Here is a 24,197-nt window from a genome sequence, read left to right as displayed (position 1 = left end):
ATATAAAAAGAAAAGGAATAAAATCTAACATGTGACTTCCCCTTTCGTGCTCCCCTACCCCAGGGCCGTTTATCTTTCTAACTTATCCTGTCATCCAAAATTGATAGGATTCTTTTGGAGGTTTATACCCTTTCTTTTTAAAAGTGTATATTTGTTTTTAATGTTCACTGTTTTTAACTTTTGTAAACCGCCCAGAGAGCTTCTGCTATGGGGTGGTATATAAATGCAATAAATAAATAAACTCTAAAGGAGCTCTCCAAGGTGCTGGACCCATTTTTGGGTCTGGGGTCCAGCACCTTGGACAGGTAGTCCTGACTGAAACCCATAAAGGATTCAAAGCTCCATTGAAATCAGAGCCACTAGCCTCCACTGTTGTTTTTTAACCTCAGATCTCTACCACTTTCTCTCTCACATGCACTTAATACACCGATCTTTTATTAGGGTTATTATCACCTTATTGCTCATTAGGGTTTCCTTTAAAAAGCAGGTACAAAGTGGGTTTTCTCTTCAGTGAGGATGCCGTAAAGAAAAGGGAGATCATAGGATAAATTGCTTAGAGAACATGAACGGCCCTTTCTGAAGAGAGCGGGTTTCTTTAATTAGAAAACAAAACATAAAAGCAAAGGCCCCAAGTGTCTCTAAGCATGTGCAGAATGCTTAAATGGAAACTTCTGGATACCGTTTTTATACGAATTGAGAAAAACAGTGAACTTCCTTTCTGGCCATGACTAGCTAGGGCATGTTGGGAGTTGTAGGACTTTTTTTTCTGTCTAAACATGCATAGGATTTTGTCCTAAATAAATTAATCAGTTGAACTAAACATCTTAAACCCCCCGAGGGTGCAATCCGGAGGCATGCTGGAAGTTGTAGGGCTTTTTTCCATCTAAACATACATAAGATTGCACCCTTTATTTATTTATTTATTTATTGCATTTATATATTGCAGATGGAAGGGAATGAAGCTAAGAGAGAATGATTTCTGTGAGGCCACCAGGTAAGTCAACGACAAAGGCAAGATTCAAACCAGAAATCTGATTTATGCTTGCTCCTGGCCTCAAACTGGTGGATCCGGACCAGCTGTCAACCAGGAACCCACAAGCAGGACGTGAATGCAAACAGCACCCTCCTGCCCATGTCCCCCAGCAACTGGTGTATATAGGCTTACTGCCTCTGATATTGGAGGTTGCACTTGGCCATCAGGACTAGTAGCCAAATATTATGTCTATGTGTAATAAGGGACCACCTGCAAACTTTACGCAAATGGATACTGCCTCTTTCTTTTCGGGGGCTGATCCAGCAGACCTCTTATGCTCTTGGGGTGCATTTGCACCCGTGTCCTGGTCGAAGGCTGGTGGGCCACTGTGTGAACAGAGCGCTGGGCGAGACGGACCCTTGGTCTGATCCAGCAGACCTCTTATGTTCTTAGGGTGCACTTGTACCCGTGTCCTGGTCAAAGGCTGGTGGGCCACTGTGTGAACAGAGCGCTGGATTAGATGGACGCTTGGTCTGATCCAGCAGGGCTCTTATGTTCTTAGGGTGCATTTGCACCCGTGTCCTGGTCGAAGGCTGGTGGGCCACTGTATGAACAGAGCGCTGGGCTAGATTATTGTTATTATTACTATTTATTTATATAGCACCATCAATGTACATGGTGCTGTACAGAGTAAAACAGTAGATAGCAAGACCCTGCCGCATAGGCTTACATTCTAATAAAATCATAGTAAAGCAATAAGGAGGGGAAGAGAATGCAAACAGGCACTGGGTAGGGTCCAGTGGGGCTCTTATGCTCTTGGGGTGCATTTATTTATTTATTTATTTAAGGATTTTTATGCCGCCCTTCAGCCAAAAAAGGCTCTCATGGCGGCTTACAAAAGTATTTCTTGACAGTCCCTGCCCACAGGCTTACAATCTAAAAGACATGACACAAAAGGAAAGGGGATTGGGAGGGAGGAGGAGGAGGGGGGGGGAAAGGAAAGCAAATTCAGGCACTACAATCTTCGTTGCAAAACATTTGCACGCGTGTCCTGGTCGAAGGCTGGTGGGCCACTGTGTGAACAGAGCGCTGGGCCAGATGGACGCTTGGTCTGATCCAGCAGACCTCTTATGTTCTTAGGGTGCATTTGCACCCGTGTCCTGGTCGAAGGCTGGTGGGCCACTGTGTGAACAGAGCGCTGGGCCAGATGGACCCGTGGTCTGATCCAGCGGGGCTTTTATGCTCTTGGGGTGCATTTGCACGCGTGTCCTGGTCGAAGGCTGGTTGGCCACTGTGTAAACAGAGTGCTGGGCTAGACGGACCCTTGGTCTGATCCAGTGGGGCTCTTATGTTCTTAGGGTGCATTTGCACCCGTGTCCTGGTCAAAGGCTGGTGGGCCACTGTGTGAACAGAGCGCTGGGCCAGATGGACGCTTGGTCTGATCCAGCAGACCTCTTATGTTCTTAGGGTGCATTTGCACGCGTGTCCTGGTCGAAGGCTGGTGGGCCACTGTGTGAACAGAGTGCTGGGCTAGATGGACCCATGGTCTGATCCAGCAGACCTCTTATGTTCTTAGGGTGCATTTGCACGCGTGTCCTGGTTGAAGGCTGGTGGGCCACTGTGTGAACAGAGTGCTGGGCTAGATGGACCCATGGTCTGATCCAGCAGACCTCTTATGTTCTTAGGGTGCATTTGCACGTGTGTCCTGGTCGAAGGCTGGTGGGCCACTGTGTGAACTGAGTGCTGGATTAGAGGGACGCTTGGTCTGATCCAGCGGGGCTCTTATGCTCTTAGGGTGCATTTGCACCCGTGTCCTGGTCGAAGGCTGGTGGGCCAGATGGACGCTTGGTCTGATCCAGCAGACCTCTTATGTTCTTAGGGTGCATTTGCACCCGTGTCCTGGTCGAAGGCTGGTGGGCCACTGTGTGAACAGAGTGCTGGGCTAGATGGACCCATGGTCTGATCCAGCAGATCTGTTATGTTCTTAGGGTGCATTTGCACGTGTGTCCTGGTCGAAGGCTGGTGGGCCACTGTGTGAACTGAGTGCTGGATTAGAGGGACGCTTGGTCTGATCCAGCGGGGCTCTTATGCTCTTAGGGTGCATTTGCACCCGTGTCCTGGTCGAAGGCTGGTGGGCCAGATGGACGCTTGGTCTGATCCAGCAGACCTCTTATGTTCTTAGGGTGCATTTGCACCCGTGTCCTGGTCGAAGGCTGGTGGGCCACTGTGTGAACAGAGTGCTGGGCTAGATGGACCCATGGTCTGATCCAGCAGATCTGTTATGTTCTTAGGGTGCATTTGCACCCGTGTCCTGGTCGAAGGCTGGTGGGCCACTGTGTGAACTGAGTGCTGGATTAGAGGGACGCTTGGTCTGATCCAGCGGGGCTCTTATGCTCTTAGGGTGCATTTGCACCCGTGTCCTGGTCGAAGGCTGGTGGGCCAGATGGACGCTTGGTCTGATCCAGCAGACCTCTTATGTTCTTAGGGTGCATTTGCACCCGTGTCCTGGTCGAAGGCTGGTGGGCCACTGTGTGAACTGAGTGCTGGATTAGATGGACGCTTGGTCTGATCCAGCAGACCTCTTATGTTCTTAGGGTGCATTTGCACGCGTGTCCTGGTCGAAGGCTGGTGGGCCACTGTGTGAACAGAGCGCTGGGCTAGACGGACGCTTGGTCTGATCCAGCGGGGCTCTTCGTATGTCCTTCCACGTGCACGGGCTCTTCCGCCTCCCCGTGCTGCGGGGATGGTGGTGGTGGTGGTGGTGACCCAGGGCCGGCCTGCCTGCCTGCCTTGGCCTGCCTGCCTGCCCAGGCCAGGCCCCCTCCGCTCGCAGCCTCGCGCGGTTCCTTTAAGAGTTGGCCTACGTGGCAGTCGCGAGGCGAGGGCAGCCGCCGCCGCCGCCACTTCCTGTGCAATCGGCGCAGCCGGCGCTAGAGGGTCCGGGGCTGTGCGGTGCGCGCGCGGTGTGCGTCTTGTGTATGCGCGCGAGTCGGGTTTCCCAGGCGCCGAGCACCCCCCGCACCTCCGTCCCTCCTTGCACCGCCTCGCAGCCATGGGGCAGAACGACCTGATGGGCACCGCCGAGGATTTTGCAGACCAGGTGGGTGTGGGTTCCTCTCCCGCCCCCCCCCCCACGTCCACCAAATCTGGGAGGCCTCCAGATTGCAGAGATTTTTGGGTAGGTGGGTGGGTGGGCTTCCATCCCTTCCTCCATGTGTCTTTCGTTCTTATATCGGCGGTGCCTGGGTTCTTGCGCCTGCCAGCGGGGAAGAAACAGGGAGTAGGGTGGGGTGGGGTGGGGTGGGGTGGGAGAAAAAAGACTAATCGATAATCATCTCTCTCCCCCTCACCCCGCCCCCTCCGACAATAGTGATCTCATAGGATCTACCCTCAAGAGAATCGGTGGCCTGCCCCTCTTCGCCCCTGCAAAACTGAGCGGCACCATTGAGCCACCCTTTTTTAATTATTTAATTTATATCCCGCCTTTCAACGCCCCCACCCCAAAATGGTGCTCAACTAGCTCACCATGATCTGATCTGATCTAAAATTCTGGGTTGGGGGGATTGGTTAAGTAGGGTGTTCAGCTAATGAGGCTCCGATGTCTCCTTTCCCAGTACATATGGCGCACAGAATGGTAGACCAGTGGGGTGTGGGTCTCCTTTCCCCAGTTTTCCTAACTTTTGCACCTATAAACGATTTGGGCTCGCTCAGATCAGCTTCCATAAGCAAACCTGCCCTATTAGTACGCTAATCAATAAGCAAATGGCTGATATGTCTTCCACCTTTCCTGTCAAAGAGACCATAAGTCTAGATAATTGTGGGAAAGAAGATCGATTTCTGATGTATTTCGCCACTGATATTGACCCGCCTGCTTCTGGGTTTTAGAGGCTGCGATTGTAAGGATATTGGGTGTGTGTTATTCTTAATATGTACCCAGGAAAGGTTTGTGTCGCCTGCCCCTTGTCTTAACAGTCAGTAATATCCAGCTTTGGCATTTCCAGAAAATGGTGAAGGAGATGAGTAGTTTCCTTAGAGACCCTATATGTTGAAATGTGTGGTTGTGTTTCATTTTTTTAAGAGGGAGCCTGTGTATATGGGGAGCAAATGTGAAATTCATGTGAGGTTTCTAACTATGGGGTCTTTGAATTTGGGTTGTGGTATTCCTCATCCCCTCCAGTCATTCTCTCTGTAGGAAGGATACGTGTGAGTTATTTCATGCTTTTTTCAACTTGGGTTTTTGGAGTGGGGCATAAAGCTACTCCCCTTTAGTGGAAGTATCTATAAGAGAAATTGCTTTCTTCTTTCCTTCCATATTTTGTAAGATGGAGATACGACTGCTAGCCTCTCAAATAATGGATGATCAGATATAGCAAAGGGGAGGGGAGATCGATGAATGTATTTGTATGATAATAATTAGTCTCTGGGTGTTTATAGCTGCGTAGTATTCAAGGATATAGAACCCCAAACTGTTATAAGGCCTTTTCTATCAGAATAGTGGGAAATCACGCCCCTGTATAGCTCTCCAGACTCTGAAGAGACAACAGAAAACCATTTCATCCAAGAGCTGTTTATTCTGTAACAGCTGGGGTGGGCAACTTGTGGCCCTCCAGATGTTTTGGCCTACAACTCCCATCATCCTAAGCCAGCACAGGCAATAGTGAGGGATCATGAGTACTGTAGGCCAAAACATCTGGAGAGTCACAAGTTGCCCACCCCTGTATTAGACAGAAGAGTACAAGTTCCATATTCCCCCTCTGGATCAAAAGGCTGGCTAAAAACTTTCCTCTTTATCCATCCATCTGCCTGAATGAATGAAACTCCACTTTTCTTGCCACAGACCTTCTTGTGCCTGCATAAGTTTTTAAAAAAAAAGCTGAGGAAGAGGGAAAAAAGCTGGTCCAAGCTATTTGTCTGGTATCTTTTTAAAAACAAAATATTCAGATGGTGTTGAAATTAAACAAGAACTATTGGGGAAATGGAAGGGTAGCAGCCGGCTGATGAAAGATTCCATTTGCTCTCCAATATGGTTTAGGTGTGTCAAAGATAGGGCAGAAGTGCAGACTTCTGTGTTTCCAAGGCCCTGAACAAAGAAAAAGACAATCTGGCATTATCTCATAATCCGGTGTAAACTGTCCTGGTAGAGGTTTATCCAACCAACAGACATGTCTGGCACTGTGATGTAAACCATATGTCTGCAACAGACAATACTTTAAGCAGCTTCACGTATCTTGTATATCATGAATGAACCAGTGTTATATGACTTCTTTACTAAACGACACAGACCCTGTGATTCTTTTACTCCAGGGTAAGATCTTGAGTGTGTAACTTGCAGTCCTTTGGTTTGAAAAAGGGACGATATCCCTTGGTAACAAAATATGTTAACTGTGTGACCTTAATTTACCCCAGTGTAAAAAGCCATCTGAGACCCGGCGGTGGTAATGGTGACCTCGGTTGCCTTGGCAGACGGAGTATTTAAAACCTGGATTGTGGAAGGGCCCAGAGCTCGCGGCTTGATTGGAGTTCTGCGTTGTCCCAACAGACAGCTTAAGAGATGATGCGGTATTTCTTCTAGGGGCAGAGATCCTGAGCATGCTTATGAGAGAGTAAGCCCAACTGAGTCAGTAGGATTTACCTCTGAGCAAACCTGCTTAGGGCTGTACTGTAAAGAATGCAGCACAGTGGCTGAGTTGCTTGCTGAGTTGCCTGGTTCGCCTCTGAATTTACTAAAGCTTCAATCCTATGCATGTTTAGACAGAAAAAAAGTCCCAGCGTTCTGCAGCTCAAAATTATGCCTGATGTGGAATTTGCCTTTTTCACGTATCCCTGCTCATGAGCTTTATTCTCCAACTTGATCATCCTTGTGTTAATTTAAATAACTGCCCATTTTCCTTGCTGCCCCTAATGCCGTCTTTGTCACCTCTCTCTCCTCTTTTCCTGAACCCCTGAACCCCACAGTCCTCATCCCCTGCCCACGTTTATTCCTTGTTCCAGGCCTTGATTCTCTCTTTCTTTTGTTTGTTATCCCCAAGGCACAGATAGTCTTTCCCTTGCTGTTACTCTGCAAAGTGCTCGTTACGCTAACAATGCTACATAAATAACAGTAAGTATTCTGCACAATTGCAGATACATAGAGTACTGTTCACCTTTAGTAGCCTATGGTACAACCAAATCCCTTGAGTAGCCTTGAGCTGAATGAATACAAGCATTTTTGTAATTCTGCAGCAGGTCCCTTAAAAGCAGGAGCGTTAATCTCATGCTCTGCCTCTCCATCTTCTGCCCAATTTTATGTCTGTCTCCTTAAATAATAAATTTAAATGTATGTATGTGTATCTGTTTGCTTATCCCTGTGAGGCTGTTTACACTAGTTCCGTGATGGGACCACTTAAACGCTCCTCCTGAAAGGCAAATTGTCCTGGAGAAGATATTTCTTACTCTTTCCAAAACGGCTTCCACTAAAAATAACCTTATTTTTTTGTTTGCATTGATTTTGCATTTTAAGTAAGTCTGTCTTCTTAACCCACGAACTCTGATTTCTTGGTGGTGAGGTGAAGAAAATAAGACTGTGTATGTCTACACATTACTTGCTCTGTCCAAGTATTAATGAGGCTTATTCATTGGTTTTGGTCAATCTGTGCCTCCCACCATATGGGAACTAGGCGGAGTAACTTGTGTTCTATATGTTTTTGGGTAGACAAGCACAAGCTATGTAATTTACATTATTGTCAGCGGGATTCTTACCTGCAACACAAAGCCATAACCCATACCAGCCTGCCTGCATTCTGAGGTTATACGAGGAGGCCCTGCTCACCTGCCTGCCGCCAGCAATGGTTAGGCTGGTGAAGACAGAGGAGTGGGCCTTCTCAGTGGTGCCCCCACACCTGCAGGTCCCTTTCCCAAATTTCCAGGTTTCATTTATTTTTAAGTCTAGCTTTTTTATTTATGAGAGATACTCTACTTGGTGTAGACCCATTGAGCTGAATAGGACTTTAGTGAGACTGATGTTGGATACAACCCGTGGAGTGCAAAAGGCATCAGCGACTAAATAATAAGAGCCCTTGGCACAAACTTAAATTCCAATTTAGATTTAATGTTAGTTGATTAAATAACCTTGATTTGAAGAGATTAGATTAACTGTATTGAGGTTTTGCTGCGTCACATTGAACTTTTGGCTACTGGACAGCTGTAGAGTATGTTCCCTGTCCAGTGAGTGGCCTGCAGCCCCGCATGTCACATGGAAATGCATGTATCTGTAGCACCATGCCCCCACTTTTAGCTTGAAACAGTCTCTTTGGAAGGAGTGCAGAAGGAGGGTGTGTGTGCTAAATGCCTGCCTGTTATTTCCCCTGCCCCTCCCCACTCCAAATTGCTCCCCAGTTTTTCAAATTCATGTTTGCGTCGAACGCATGCTCAAAACCCCACAGTGGGATTCACCACTACATGGTGCTGGAGGACAGCCACTTTGCACCGGGAGGGTGTGTGTTTCCAGTTTGAAGAAAGGGTTAAGAGTCTTCCTCCTGGCTGCTTTTCCACACTCAAATGCTGCTTTTGAAGCACCTCATTGAGTTAAAAACAAAAGTGTGTGTGGGGGTCACACATTCTGCACAGTTGAAATGGAATGTGTAGTTTAGCCCTGGTGTTTATATAAACCCTGAGTTCTTGCAACACTGATGGACATCCGCCATGGTTGGAAAAACAGTTTATGTCTCCACACTCTCTCTGAATGTTTTGCGAGTATCTTGCTATTTAACAGCAAACCGTCTGTTAGGTTTCTGCAGACGCGTTTATTCCTCTGCCAACTCCTCCAGATAATTTCCTCTTCTCCACACACCTCTCCCTGGTAGACATGCTAACTGCCACCTGTACTGCTACAATGCAGAACCGTACAACTTTATGGGAATTCAGAGATGTACATAACAGCAGGGTGTGTGTCTGTGCAAGAATCTGTATAAATCAGCGGTGCAGCAGAATCTCAGACCCAGAGTCAAATTTGGCCCTCCGGGGATCCCAGTACGATCCCCTGGGGATTCCCAGATGGCCAAGCTCGTAGTTTCCCAGCTTTTGCACAGTTTTTAACAATTCTAAAGTACTGAAATACGTCTCCTAAGGCTTGGTTACGGGCAAAAAAGCGCCTCAAGCTAAGTAGAATGGTACTTATGGATTACTAGACCTGACATAAATGCCCCATCGTATGCCCTCAAATGCCTGGGAGTAAAGTGCAGTCTTAACCTGGCACTGAAAAGATGACTGTGTTGGCAGCAGGCAGGCCTCAGTGGGGAGCTCGTTCCACAGTTGCAGGGGCCAACACTGAAAAGGCCCTCTCTCTTGTTGTCACCTTCTGAGCCTCTCTTGGAGATGGCACTCAGAGGAAAGCCTCAGATGTTGATCATAGTGTTTGGGTAGGTTCAGGGGAACCCTGAGCCGCGTAAGGCTGTGTAGATTTACAGATTTAATCTGGTTTTGCTATATATATGAAAGGACCCTGAAACCATTAATAAAGAATAAATAATTTCCCCAATGAACTAGGAATCTTTTTCAGTTTGAGAAAGCAGAAATCTTGAGGTTTCAGCAGACATGGCCTACACACTTCGAAGTATATTTTCACAGCCCTAAGGGCTAGAAATGTGCTCCTTTAAATGACAGCTGAGTTTCTGTGGACGCTGGATTTTGTGCCTTACACCACACACACAACCCTGGTTATGATAATTACAGGAGAGTGAAGCCCTGGGTGCGACTTCCAGTTGGTTTCACAAGAAAGGAACTTGGACGCTAAGTGAGATTTAGATAGAACAGGTCTCTACCTCTTTTTGTTGAGTCTGTGTGTGTGTAGAAATCCTTCCCTGGTAGTAATAATTACTGTTGAAGTCTGTAATGAGTCAGTGGCTTTTTCTCAAAAATTGCTTGCCTGCTGAGTTATAATAGGAGATGACAGAAGGAGATATCTAAGGGAGTTGTTCATGAGGATGACCAACCCTTGTGCAAGGCTTGTGTTTAGAACAGAGGAGACATTACCTAGTCATCTGTTCACTCCTGCCTTATATTATTTATTCCGCCTAGCCTTGTATTACTGGTCTTATGCAAGCCCACATGGGATAATCAAAGATAATTATGGATTTGGGGGGGTGGCTCTTGCCAGTTTAGAACAGTGGTTCATTTCGTTAAGATTTGTGCACATTCTTTACAGAATTTCCGAAGAGACTCACCCGCACCTGTCTTGGGCAGGGAAGGGAAGAGAACGTAGTAGTCAAGCTGTAGATCTGGAGAGTCAAAACTCTTTCAGCCCAAAGGCTGAATTCCATTTTGGAAAAGGGGCAGGGGAACAATACCAAAATTACCCTGCACACTCAGGTCCCCTAGGAAAAATCTACTTCAGCTAGCAAAAACTAGATTAACAACTGTTACCCAGAGGACCTTCTCTTCTGCTGCTCCCAGACTGTGGAATGGCCTGCCGGAGGAGACTCATCAACTTAACAGTCTACTAGCATTCAAGAAAGCCATCTCTTCTGGCAGGCCTATCCAGTGGAATTTTAGGATGTTTTAACAATGTATATTATGTTTTAATTTAGTTTTATGTATTTTACCGTTTACTGTTGTTCCCCGCCTCGATCAAAATGGAGAGGCGGGTAAGAAATTAATAATAATAATAATAATAATAATAATAATAATAATAATAATTCCCTTAAAGGCCTTCCTTCCAGTAACTCAGCCTTAGGAGAGACTTTCCAGCCTTTTAGAATAGGGCATAAAATGGAACAAAACCCGGGAAAACACAGAGTGATCAGTGGTTTGGGGTTATGTGGTGTGACCATCTGAGAAACCCCAGACAGCTGTAGATTTTGCCCCCAGCAGGGTCAGAATGGGTGCATCAGCCCTTGGTTCTGCACCCCTCGAATAGACAGCAGAAAAGTGCTGTTGTGGCTATCATTTATACAGCGTGGGTATTTTAAAACCTGCATGCCTTGCTCATTCTCTGGATTAGCAAGAGTTGGGCTATGCCAACAGATATAGACAGCTCTAGAAAGATAGTGCGTCTCTGCCTCAGCAGTGGAACTGCTCTTTCTGAAAACTGTTGCCTTCCCTGAAACAAGAAAGTGAGGAGGGGGGGGGGGCTGGAGCCTCTCCAATTACTACTTTTATTCATTTTGCAATTTATATTCCAGCTTCCCAGGCATAAGTCCACGCCAAGGTGGCGTTTGAGGTTAAAATGGTACAATAACAAATAATCTGAAATAGAATCCTAGAACCAACGACTAACAGGAATAGCAGGATTAAAATATACCATTGAGAGTCCCTAACTTTCAACTTATGCTTGAAAGTGGGCAAAGAAGCGGCCAGACAGACCTCTCTTGGGAGGGCGTTCCATATTTCCCCCCCTGTCCTCCTCTATAGTAACTCTTCTGGGAAGAAATAACTTCCTTCAGCCATGGACACTATTGTCCCCTGCTTTTGACATTTGAGTGGTGGTGGTGGTGGTGGTAAATCCAGTCATTGCTTTGAATGTTCGCACACTGAGGTGTGGTCTGTGCATCTTTGTGCATAGTGATGTATGTAATGGTGAAGACAGACTTAATGACTTGATTCCAGAATCTGCCTTCCCGGAGAGGAAGGGACCTTCACGCAATTAGGGGGGGGGGGGCACTTCCCAATCTAGTGTAGCACTTCCAGGGGGCTGGAACGGCTGCCGTGAGAAGGGGACTCCACTTCCCATGGCTCAGTTAATCCAGCATCATCAATCTGGATCCATCCCTTGGTTTGTTTCTCTGTCTTTTTTGCAAACAGCCAATAGGTGCTTTGCAATGGTCCATTCCTGCTTCACACTTGGAACTGCTGCTCCGGGTTCTTCCAGGGCAATTCCGCTGCTATAAACTGGTTGTGTCTCTGCCTTATTCCGAAATCTCTTTCCGCTACAGGGTTTGGCATGCTATTCTTATAACCTAATTAGCAGCCAAGCTGTCCGTATTAAGTCTTCTGTTGTCGGGTGTTAATGAGTTGGCTTGGGAGAAAGGACGCAGCCTTCTCCAGTCTAATACCTTTATTTCCTTAATGTGTCCTGTCCCCCTCCAGTGGCAGCTAGATGTAAATGATCAAAATTAAACTTGAGAAATGTCAGCAGGATGAATTCCAGCATGTGTTTATTTTATTATTACATTTATATCCCACCTTTTTTCCTCTTGCAAGGAACCCAAGCTGGCCTACGTGGTCTTCCTCCTTCTCTCCATTTTATCCTCACAACAACCCTGTGAGGACAGTTAGGCAGAGAGTCAGTGACTGGCTCAAAGTCACCCAGTGAACCTCATGGGCGAGTGGGGACTAGAACCCAGAACTCCTTAGTTCTAGTCCAATACTCTAGCCACCACACTGTTGCAAAATATATCTGCATCCATGAGGGCTGGAACCTTGCTATGGTTTTAAACATGATATCAAAGATGTTCAGGGTTCGAGATTACTTGCCAAACATCTGTGACAATTTTCTTGCAAAATTCCAATCCCAGGAAAATTGCAAAACTCTGCCCAAGGCTGTTCATCTTGACTAACTATGCACTTTTCTCTTATTCTAGATTTCCTCGGTTAGTTCTATGCCCAAGTACAGTTCTGTGTGTGAGTCATGAACTGGTGTGTGTGCATGCACACCTGGATTTGACTTGCTTGCTTTACATTTTGTGGTGTGTGTGTGTGTGTGTTGATCGATTTCAGCACTTACATTTTAACCAGGCAGGCTGCATCAATTACTGCTTTGTATGCATTAGGGGAGTTAGGAGTTGGTGACTGTGGTGATAAAGGTTCCTTGCTTGGCATTAGTCACAGTGTAGTTTGCTTCTGTCCAAATTTTCCTTGTTGACTGGTTCACCAGCAACCATATTTGATAAAACAGCATGAAAATATCTCTTCATCTGTAAGCTTCCTGTGAAGGCCAGTTTATGCTATCAGTAGGATCTAGTGGTAAAGATTTTCTTGGACTTGTATCTGTGTGTACTTGCATAGAAAACTTGTGCATTGGGAAGAAGAGTTTGGGTTTTTTTCTTTCAATGTGCAAAGAGATGTTTTGTTCTGTTTTTCTATGCCCCCCTTCCACACACACACACTTAAGTGCTTCTGCCCAGAGAGATCTTTACCACTTGATTTTTACAGATTGTATAAAATGGCCCTGAGTAGCTAGATAGAAAACTAGCAGAAGAAGGTATATTTACTCGTCTGAATTCTAGAAACTGAAAGAGGCCTGTAGGCATAGTTCAGCTTTCTCCAGCCTCGTGCCCTCCAGATGTTTCAGATGACAATACCCATTGGTTACGCTGGCTGAGACTGATCGGAGTTGCATTCCAAACGTATGTTAGTCATTTGTAGCAGCACAAAGAAAGAAAGTGGTGGGTGGGGCGGGACCAACTTTCTTCCAGTTTACAAAACTTTTCCTGCCTGGTTGCCTGGAGGTGATTCTTCACTTCCCAGAGGCGAGTGGCTTTTTAAAGTGAACCGCCCAGAGAGCTTCGTCAGTTGGGCGGTATAAAAAATAGTATACTTTAGCCCTTTTACAGTAGTGTACTGCCTTAGCTTCTTTGGGAGGATGGAGGAGCCAGAACAATTAAGGGTGCAAATCTATGCGTGTGTAGACAGAAAAAAAGCCCTACAACTTCAGGGCAGGCTGGGGAATGCTGGCAGTTGTAGGACTTTTTTCTGTCTAAACATACATAAGATTGTGCCCTAAATTGAATTAGGAAGAACACAGGCCAACCTTCATTAAGAACTCTTCAAAGGTTGTCATGCAGAGGAGGGCCAGGATCTCTTCTCGATCATCCCAGAGTGCAGGACACAGAGTAACGGGCTGAAGTTACAGGAAGCCAGGTTCCAGCTGGACATCAGGAAAAACTTCCTGACTGTTAGAGCAGTACGACAATGGAACCAATGACCTAGGGAGGTTGTGGTCTCTCCCACACTAGGGGCATTCAAGAGGCAGCTGGACAGCCGTCTGTCAGGGATGCTTCAGGGTGGATTCCTGCCTTGAGCAGGGGGTTGGACTCGATGGCCTTGTAGGCCCCTTCCAACTCTACTATTCTATGATTCTACGATTCTAACTATCTGATACTATACAGTAGGGGTCAGCTTAAATGCTATGGTGCTAATGTGGTTGCTGTCAAATGCCTCTGAACAACTCTTTTGTGTAGTGATGCAGTGTTTAAAATCTCCTTACCATGAGCATTAATCCTCGGCTGGCATGCCTCCACTGGATAGATGTCCACAGCAAGATGAATTGAAGTATATAGAGCAAGATGTATTGATCGAAATGAAGGTGGTATTAAATTGGCCATTTAAATTGCCAGAAATATCAGCTGGTTCTTAAAATAATTGATTTTAAATCAAGTTTCCCAGTGGGATGTCATGTATTTCCTGAACATAATGCGTACTAACCTACTAATCTAACCACTAAAGCATGCTAATTTACAGCTGAATAGCATATTTGCAGGGTAAATATAGAATAAATAGAATATTTGCGCTATCTAGGACAGCTTTCCTCAACCTGTTGTGTAGGACTATGACTTCTAGCCAGCGTGAAGAGCAGCAGGTTGGGAAAGGCTGAACTGGCAAGATATATTTCTTTCCGTTGCTAATGCTTTTTATTTCATTTCTGCTCCTCTTATATTGGGTAACTTTCATGCTTTAATTCCAGCCAGAAGCACAATGTAATTAACAACCCAAACTTTTGCTCATTGCTGCCAGTGTTGGGTTTTTTTGTATACATTATTATTATTATTATTATTATTATTATTATTTATTTATTTATTTATTTATATAGCACCGTGCTGTACAGAGTAAAACAATGAAATAGCAAAACCCTGCCGCATAGGCTTACATTCTAATAAAATCATAATAAAGCAATAAGAAGGGGAAGAGAATGCACCAAACAGGCACAGGGTAGAGTAAAACCAACAGTATAAAAGTCAGATCAAAATCAAGTTTTAAAAGCTTTAGAAAAAAGAAAAGTGTTTTTCACATGCCTATATTGATCTGCGTGGAGGCCACGAACTTTCCAAATTCTAAAGCTGGTAGTTAGTTGCTGAACAGAGAGGTTTATTTTTCATAAGATTAAAAGGAAATGTCTTTGTTGTCTTAGGGTAAGTGAATACTTACAATTGGAGAACTGAACAAATTGCAGAGCTCAGATACTTAAATTTAGGTTATTAGCTCAGACTAATGCATGGATGGGAACTTAGCTAGCTATCGGATTTCACACTTTCTGTATATTCCAATGCAGTTCTTTAGCTTGGTTGAGTCAAATGTCTAGGCATGAATTTTACAATCTCTCTCAGTTATGCACTGTGATCACGGTCTTGCTAGATCATTTTGACCTCAAGTTGCCTGATCTCAGAGGCATCACCCATTGTATCTTTGCATGCACTCAGCTGTTTGGTATTATCTTAAGGCTCTATAGGTTTACTTAATCCAATGATTTTCAAATTTTGTGCCTTCAGGATCCCTTTCCACATTGAACCTTGCCTGCAAGAAACCCTTGAGCGTCTGCCATGGAAAATTGAGAAACCTCAAGCCCAGGTGCCCTTTTGGGTTTTCCAAAAGGCCCCGCCTCTTCCCCTGGCCCCACCTCTTTCCCCCTGGCCCCGCCTCTTTCCCCGTAACCACTAGGTGTTTGTTTGGCAGTTTCACAGATTTTATACAGTCCCCACCCCCCCCTGCCATTCTAAAAGTGATGCGCCTCGCCTAAGTCTTAGTTCAGGGGTCCCCAATGCAGCGCCTGCACACACCTTCACTCCCTGCCTCCTTCAAAAGAAGAAAAAGGTTTAATAAAACATTGAAAAACATTAGGGTGGCAGGCTGTCCTTCCTCTTCCCGAAGGAGAACAGGTTGAATTCTGGGAGTGACAGTCCAACACATCTGGAGAGGAAGCCTGGAGGATTGTTCTGTCAAGGACTACAACTCCCAGAATTCTCACCGGGGCTTGCTGTCCAAACATCTGGAGGACCCTGGGTCGTGTACCTTTGCCTTGTAAGGAACCTCCTTGGAGAAGCCACCCCGAGCAAAACAGGGGGCCTCTTGCCCGTTCTTCACACCTGCGTTTCCCCCCCTTGATAGTTCCTGCGAGTGACGAAGCAGTATCTCCCCCACGTGGCCCGCCTATGCTTGATCAGCACGTTTCTCGAAGATGGCATCCGTATGTGGTTTCAGTGGAGTGAGCAAAGGGACTACATAGACACCACGTGGAACTGTGGCTACTTCCTGGCGTCCATCTTCGTTTTCATTAATCTCTTCGGACAGTTAAGTAAGTGGTTTGGACATCGAGGGGTTTGGACATCGAGACTCTCTAGACTGATTAACAGAAAAACAAGGGACCTCTGGGTTCTGAGCCATGGAACCCCAAATTCCAAGCTCTGGCCCGGCAGATAATCTTGGGTTTAGGCCTACGAAACCTGGATTCAAGTAGCCCCAGGATGGCAAGTCTCCCTTTCTCTCTGTCTGATCTGATGGGATTATTTAATAATGATGCCTCCTCTGAGAAAGCAAAACATAATGCGCGCTTACCAGTCCCACATGCACACAGGCTATTGTAGGATTTAAAAAAAATAGGAGACCATACCCTTCTTCAGTGAAGGAAGGAAAGGAAACAATTTTATTCACAAATATTCTTGCATCTACAATGCAGGTACAGCGTAGTGTTTGTTTAGTCCATTTTGTGTTCAGTCTGCTTACACTGGCAGGAGCAAGAGAGCAAACACATGTGCTCCCAGCAATGGAGGAGGTCAGAGAGAGAGAGGGGTAGAGGGAGAAAAGGAAGGGGATGAGTAAAAAGAAGAAATCACAGGAAACCACATACACATGCCTATCACAGGTTATCTGTTTTCTCCCCCTCTCCCCTGGCTTTTTCAGGTGGCTGCATCCTGGTGCTGAGTAGGAACTTTGTCCAGTATGCCTGCTTTGGATTATTTGGAATTATAGCATTGCAGGTAAGAAACGGATCACAAATCTCAACTGCAGAACACTTTGAAAAACCACCACTTGCCATTTCGGCCCCTGTGGCCTTGCTGCTAATGTGCTTTGCAGGCATAGATGCCACACGGAGGAGGGGGCCGCATTTTAAACTTATTTTGCATCCGGAAGATCCCCCCACTCCACCCGCCATGCAGAAATCATCTGGTGTGTAGAGATTCCACGGTGCAGTGCCACATGTCCCATTGAGCCTTTTTGCTGGATTTGCTGTAACCCTCTTCGTGTGCTTAAAAAATAGTTTGTACTTCTGCACACCTCGGGGTTCACTGGAGTATACTGGTACCTTTGTAACAAAAAAGTGTTACCCTTAACCTAACAGAATACAATAGCCAACAAAGAAGTTAAGGAAGAAGGTTAAAAATAAAGATTTTATAGACTGAATAACCATGTTTAAAAATAATATATACAAAATATACAAAGCATTCTGTCACACGTGCAAACATACAATCCATCCATCAGACAATTCAACAAAGAATGCTCAGGGAAGTTGTTTCCGTTGGCCAGACGCGTTTCGACACAAGGTCTTCCTCAATGGCCTGTTGAGCTGGTTGGAGCCCAGGGCTGGTTTTGTCGTTGTAATTGGGACTGAGTTTACAGGTCTGGGCAATACCGTTATTATTATTTATTTATTTATTTAGCACCATCAATGTACATGGTGCTGTACAGAGTAAAACAGTAAATAGCGAGACCCTGCCGCATAGGCTTACATTCTAATAAAATCATAATAAAACAATAAGGAGGGGAAGAGAATGCACCAAACAGGCACAGGGTAGGGTAAAACTAGCAGTATAAAAGTCAGAACAATTCAAGTTCTAAAAGCTTTAGGAAAAAGAAAAGTTTTTAGCTGAGCTTTAAAAGCTGCGATTGATCTTGTAGTTCTCAAATGTTCTGGAAGAGCGTTCCAGGCGTAAGGGGCAGCGGAAGGAAATGGACGAAGCCGAGCAAGGGAAGTAGAGACCCTTGGGCAGGTGAGAAGCATGGCATCAGAGGAGCGAAGAGCACGAGCGGGGGAATAGGGTGAGATGAGAGAGGAAAGATAGGAAGTTTGAGCAAAGGCTGTTGGAGCCACTTTGTATGGGCTTCCTGCGAATGATTGGAACTACACAGTGGGAAGTGATACTTGATTTCGTTTATTTCTTTTACTATTTGAAATCTGTAAAGTCAGTCCCGATAACGACAACAAAACCAGCCCTGGGCTCCAACCAGCTTTGCTCACAGGCCATTGAGGAAGACCTTGCGTCGAAATGCGTCTGGCCAACGGAAACAACTTCACTGAGCATTCTTTGTTGAATTGTCTGATGGATGGATTGTATTTTTGCACGTGTGATAGAATGCTTTGTATATATTATTTTTAAACATGGTTATTCAATCTATAAAATCGTTATTTTTAATCTTCTTCCTTAACTTCTTTGCTGGCTATTGTACGCTGGTACCTCCCTCTTGATTCTCAAGGTTCCCGTTTTGGCTCCCAGTTCTATTGAGTCTGCTATTACAGGGGATGATAACGTCTCATCTCCCTGTTCGGCATTACTTTACCTCTGGATAGCAGTGGATGAGAAACAACAGGAGGACCTTTCAAGTCCTGCTTGTCGACTTTCCAGAGGCATCTACTCAGGGCTGGATCCAGATTGAATGGATATTTAAGGCTTATTCTTATTATATTTATTTATATCCCACCTTTTCTCCAGTCCGGGGACTCAAGGCGGTTTACGAGATTAAAACCTGTACAATTCAAATCTATAAAAATAAATTACAAAAGTTAAAATAGAATTAAACCTACAGTAAAATTAAAAAACATGTCAGAAATTTTTAAAAACTATAACAGGTTAAAAGGGGGAGGTTTAAGCAGAGGTGCTACCTTGTTTCTCTTCCCCTCCCCCAAATGCCCCTTGTCTGGCTGCTGCCCCCATCTTCTTTATTGAACGCAGGAGCTAAGGTGTTGGACTGGAAATTGGGAGATCTGGGTTCTAGTCCCCACTCAGCCATGGAAACCCACGGGGTGACTTTGGGCCAGTCACAGACTCTCAGCCCAAGCTACCTCACAGGGTTGTTGTTGTGAGGATAAAAATGGGGAGGAAGAGGATTACGTACACCACCTTGGGTTCCTTGGAGGAAGAGAGGTGGGATATAAATGTAATAATAATAAAAAAAAATGGATAAGGTCTTAAGGGTTGCATTCCGGTGGTGGGCCGGGCCAAAAGCAAAAAGAGTAGGGCCCCAAATACAAGCAAATCTCAACTGCCAATAGCTCAGCCTTAGGAGAGGCATTACAGGAGGGTAGGGGAGCAAAAAACCAGGAAACCACTGAATAATTGGTGGTTAGGGCATAGTGGGTGGGGGGTGACCTTCTGAGGAACTCCAGAGGGTCAAATTGGGACCATAGGAGGGCTCCCAGGCCTGACATTGCCCATCCCTGATAATAACGCCATGAATCTTTACACTGTAAAGTTTACGGAATACCATAAACGTCTTGATCCGGATGAGCTTACGATCTAAATGGGGGCGAGAAGGAAGGAAAGGGAGAAGCAAGGACCACAAGGGGTGCTTGTGAGCCAATGCCGTCAGGTACAAGTCCTTTTCGGGAGCACCCGGCTGCTCTGAGCTCCACATCAAAGGCAAACGTGTGTCAGCTTGTAGAATGGACGGTTGTGCCTGCTTCAGGTTTCAAACCCTGTTTGGTTCTTTCCTTCTAGACAATTGCGTACAGCATTTTATGGGATCTGAAGTTTTTGATGAGGTACGTCTGATTCTTTTTATCGCCTTTTAAATTTATTCCAAGTTGATTTGTTTTAATAAATAAAATCCTATGCATGCTTAGACAGGAAAGCATTCCCTAGCCTGCGTGCCTGGCTAGGGCATAATGGATGTTATACGACCTTTTTCTGTCTAAACGCGTATAGGATTGTGCCCTGAACCTCATCACTGTAGACACAGGTATTTGGGGCGCTTTGGATATTATTATCATTATTATTTTATTTATTAGTGGATTAACTATATCTTGCTGTCTACAGAAACCTTGCTCTTGGGGGCGGTTTGCTGCTGCTATTGGCTGAGTCTCGATCCGAGGGGAAGAGCATGTTTGCTGGTGTGCCCACCATGCGGGAAAGCTCTCCGAAGCAGTACATGCAGCTGGGTGGACGAGTGCTGCTAGTCCTCATGTTTATGACGCTGCTGCATTTTGACGTTAGCTTCTTTTCGGTAAGTACCCAAAGTGTTAAAAGACCTCAGCCTTTAGGAACTGTGATCAAACATCTTAACCGTGGGGAAAAGGAGTTGCTATATGAGGAGGCCGGAACATAGCAAGAGTCAGATCCTGGGTCATTCTGACTCGCTATTCTTGACACTGACGGGCAGCAGCGCTCCAGATTTCAGGCAGGCAATTCTCCAGTCCTACTGGGATTATACCTGGGATCTTCTGCATGCAAAACAGGGTCTCTACCACTGAGGTACAGCCCTCCCTAAATAACAGCTAAGAATCACAGCTCTGATTTCTAGCAACTCCCATCTAGAGATCTTAGCTGGAGTGAGAAAAGCCATTTTGACTTAGGCCTTAGCTAGACCTAAGGTTTATCCCGGGGTCGTCCCTGCTTGCTCCCGGGATCCCCTGTGTGTCATTTACATGAACAGGGATGACCCCGGGATAAACCTTAGGTCTAGCTAAGGCCTTAGAGGAATCCTGTGGTCCTTGGGTGAGCATCTATTGCTCATTCCTCCACAGATTTATTTATTTATTTATTTATTTATTTATTTAAGCATTTTTATGCCGCCGTTCAGCCAAAAAAAGACTCTCATGGTGGCTTACAAAAGTATTTCTTGACAGTCCCTGCCCACAGGCTTACAATCTAAAAGACATGACACAAAAGGAAAGGGGATTGGGAGGGAGGAGGAGGAGGAGGGGGGAAAGGAAAGGAAATTCAGGCACTACAATCTTAGTTGGAAAGTTCAGCAGTTACAGTTGACAGCAGGAGGGAGGGGGCTCTCAGCTGGAGCTGGGCCCAGGCACGGTGGAGAGGTGCCTGGCTGCTGCCCCCTCCCTCACTGGTGGCCTCTGCAGAGACAGTTGGTAGCAGGAGGGAGGGGGCTCTCAGATGGAGCTGGACACAGGCATGATGGAGAGGTGCCTGGCTGCTGCTTCCTCCCTCACTGGTGGCCTCTCCAGAGATAATTGGTAGCAGGAGGGAGGGGGCTCTCAGATGGAGCTGGATCCAGGCACGGTGGAGAGGTGCCTGGCTGCTGCTTCCTCCCTCACTGGTGGCCTCTGCAGAGACAGTTGGTAGCAGGAGGGAGGGGGCTCTCAGATGGAGCTGGACACAGGCATGATGGAGAGGTGCCTGGCTGCTGCTTCCTCCCTCACTGGTGGCCTCTCCAGAGACAGTTGCTGTGGTTCTTGTGTGGCTGCTAGCACCCATTTGTCTGTCACATGGCTATGTGCAATAGTGGATACACTTTGAACTGTCGGTGCTCATCGTGACCTCCCCCAGAGCCATGCCCCCAAGAAGGGGCCAAAAATGCAAGTAGCGGTGTTCATCCAGATTCACAAACCAGTTCTAGCCATTTTTATCACCACCAGGAGTAGGTCTTTGGTAAAGCGAATGGGTCTTATTTGCCCATTCCAGACCAAAACACTGTTGCGTTACAACAGGGAGCAATAAACTGTTGTTGGGCAACTTCCATTTCTCGCTGCCTCTTCTAGCTCCTGCAAGAGTTGCAGCTAAGCTCAGAGGGAACAGGGAAGCCTGAGGGGGTGTCAGGTGATGTCAGAGACCCTGTTCATAAAAAAAGGGGTCAGTGCAGCTTCTTTCCAGTGAGCCCTGCCTCTGCTACACCACTGCCTATCCACAAGGACACACTTGGTAGCCAGGACTGAGGTGCCAAGACCAGCACATTATTTATTACATTTCTATACCGCTCCATAGCGGAAGCTCTCTGGGCGGTTTACAAAGATTAGAAAACAATATGCAGAATTTAAAAACAGGCAGCAGATAGTGCACACGGAGACAACATACAACTAAAATGTGTACGAGCCTTGTCCTGGAGAAGCATCGGTTTGCTCCATTTCAGCGTGCCGCTAATCCGGATCCGTGTCTTTTCTCCTACGCCGCCACAGATCCTCCAGAACATCGTAGGCACGGCCTTGATCATCCTCGTGGCCGTCGGCTTCAAGACCAAACTGGCCGCCTTGACCTTGGTCGTCTGGCTGTTCGCCATCAACATCTACTTCAACGCCTTCTGGACCGTCCCGGTCTACAAGCCCATGCACGACTTCCTCAAGTATGACTTCTTCCAGACCATGTCCGTGATCGGAGGCCTCCTCCTTGTGGTGGCGCTTGGCCCGGGCGGCGTCTCCATGGACGAGAAGAAAAAGGAATGGTAGAGCAGGAAGACGCAAAAGCATCATCTCGGAGTCTGGGGTCTGGGTCCCAGTATGGGTTCAGTGGGGGAATAAAAATAAACTCTCAACATTTTACATTATGTGCCTATATTCCCTTCTTAAAGGCACCTTTTTTTTTTTTGAGAATTCAGTTTTTTAGTTCACGACCGCACTGATAATCTGATGCTAGATCATACTTTATCAAGAAACATTTGCCTAGAGTCCCTTGTCCCTCTCTCTGTCTTTTGTAATTTCCTAAAATTGGAACAAAGAAGCTGACTTGCCAAATGCCATCTGGATACCACATCCACCGCCTTTAATTTCCTTGACAGTTTTTTTTTAAAAAAGAAAAACACTTTAAACTACTGTGATCAGATAACCTGTTGTATACTTTCAGTGTGACAGTACTCCGTCTTTATTTTTGGTTTTGTTTACGTTCTTGATGCAATTAAAACAAAGTCACCTCCCAGATTGAGAACATCAATCCAAGTGATAGATTTAGTGCAGCCTGTACCATCGGAAGGAGCTTTTAGACTGCTTAAAAAACCAAAACTCCCCAACACCCAGAGATGATCAACCCTTGACACACAGGCAGGAGAAAAATACCTAAAATAACTGAATCCGTTTAGGTTAGTGGGGAGTTTCTGTACCGGTATCTCGGTTCTTGTAGGGAATGAAGACAGAGATTATATGCTGTTTGGATGACACAGGACAACTCAGCTTTTCTTCTGTAAGCAATTACTACTTTACAATCGTAGTTGTGGCTTGATTGAAAAATTGCACTCTGGGTGTGTGGGTTTTTTTTTGGAATAGCTGCCCGCATTCTGTAAAGAATACAGAACAGTTTTAGGGAACAGAGGCTAATCTCTCATATCATCCTGTGCCCCCAGCCGGTTTGCCTTCCTGTGTGGGAAGGAGCAGCGCTATTCCTGGTGCCAGTTGAGTCCCCAGCAGCGCATAAAGCCGCTTGCCTAGTGCTGAGAACAGCGGCTCCTCCTCCCAGGGCTAGCTGACTCCCTGGCAGCGAGAAGAGTAGCTGCTACATGCCAAGTCATTTTCTTTGCGCTGGGAGAGACACAGCACAACAGCATAGATCTTGTGCCCATGTTATTCTGGGGCAGTACAAAGCAAATCTAAATAAGTCTTGTGCAGATTAAGAACAGTCTGGCTGGATCAAAAGATCCCTTCTAGTTTTCCTTTTGGTGCACAACTCCCAGCAGCCTTAACCAGCATGCACAGTGTTTGGGGATAATGGGAGCTGTAGTCTCAACAGCAAGAGGGCAATGTAAGAAGTTCCGTGGTGGCTCTAGTTCTGCATTCTGTTCACACAGAGGCCAAGCAGCCTACAAGGAGGCCATGAATGCAAGGGAACTCTCCCACCCATGTTCCCCAAGAACTGGGGTACGTAGGAATACTGCCTCTGATGCAGGTTTTCTATCCCAAATCTATTCCTAGTATGCTTCATTGGGTGACTCCATCTTCTAGTATTAGATATTTCTCTCTCTCTCTCTCTCTCTCTCTCTCTCTCTCTCTCTCGTATCTATTTTCAATGTGCTGTTCATAATCTCACTGTGAAGGATGGTTAAAAAACATGCTAACAAGCAGGAGTTCTTGGGAGCCAAAAAGAAGCAAACCTGTCTACTAGCAAAAGTTTCTGCAGAATCCTGAGAATTTAAGTGTTCCTTTTCAAGAAAAGCTACGGTTTCGAGTCCCGTGAAGAATGGAGGGCTGGGTATACATGTGTGTTGGGGGAAACGTCTCCATATAGCTACTTTGTGCGATAAACTCAAGCGCCTATAAAGAGTGATACTTTGTGAACGTCTTTAACCAGCCCCACAGAGATGACACCCGTTCGCCCCCTGCCTT

At 46.0% G+C, this 24,197-nt stretch overlaps 1 protein-coding gene across 1 annotated transcript; it reads left to right on the top strand.

Moving 5' to 3' along the window:
* The first annotated feature begins 3,912 nt into the window (after positions 1–3,912).
* Positions 3,913–23,839, top strand: SURF4 (surfeit 4). Its single transcript, XM_063144731.1, has 6 exons — positions 3,913–4,073; positions 16,049–16,235; positions 16,841–16,917; positions 19,654–19,697; positions 19,972–20,158; positions 22,068–23,839. Exons 1-6 carry the CDS (start codon positions 4,026–4,028, stop codon positions 22,332–22,334), a joined length of 810 nt encoding a protein of 269 aa, XP_063000801.1. The 5' UTR covers positions 3,913–4,025; the 3' UTR covers positions 22,335–23,839.
* The last annotated feature ends 358 nt before the right edge of the window (positions 23,840–24,197 follow it).

The sequence above is a fragment of the Elgaria multicarinata genome, chromosome 19 (assembly GCF_023053635.1).
Source record: "Elgaria multicarinata webbii isolate HBS135686 ecotype San Diego chromosome 19, rElgMul1.1.pri, whole genome shotgun sequence".
Classification (NCBI taxonomy): Eukaryota; Metazoa; Chordata; class Lepidosauria; order Squamata; family Anguidae; genus Elgaria; species Elgaria multicarinata.
This window is presented reverse-complemented; position numbering and strand designations above follow the sequence as displayed.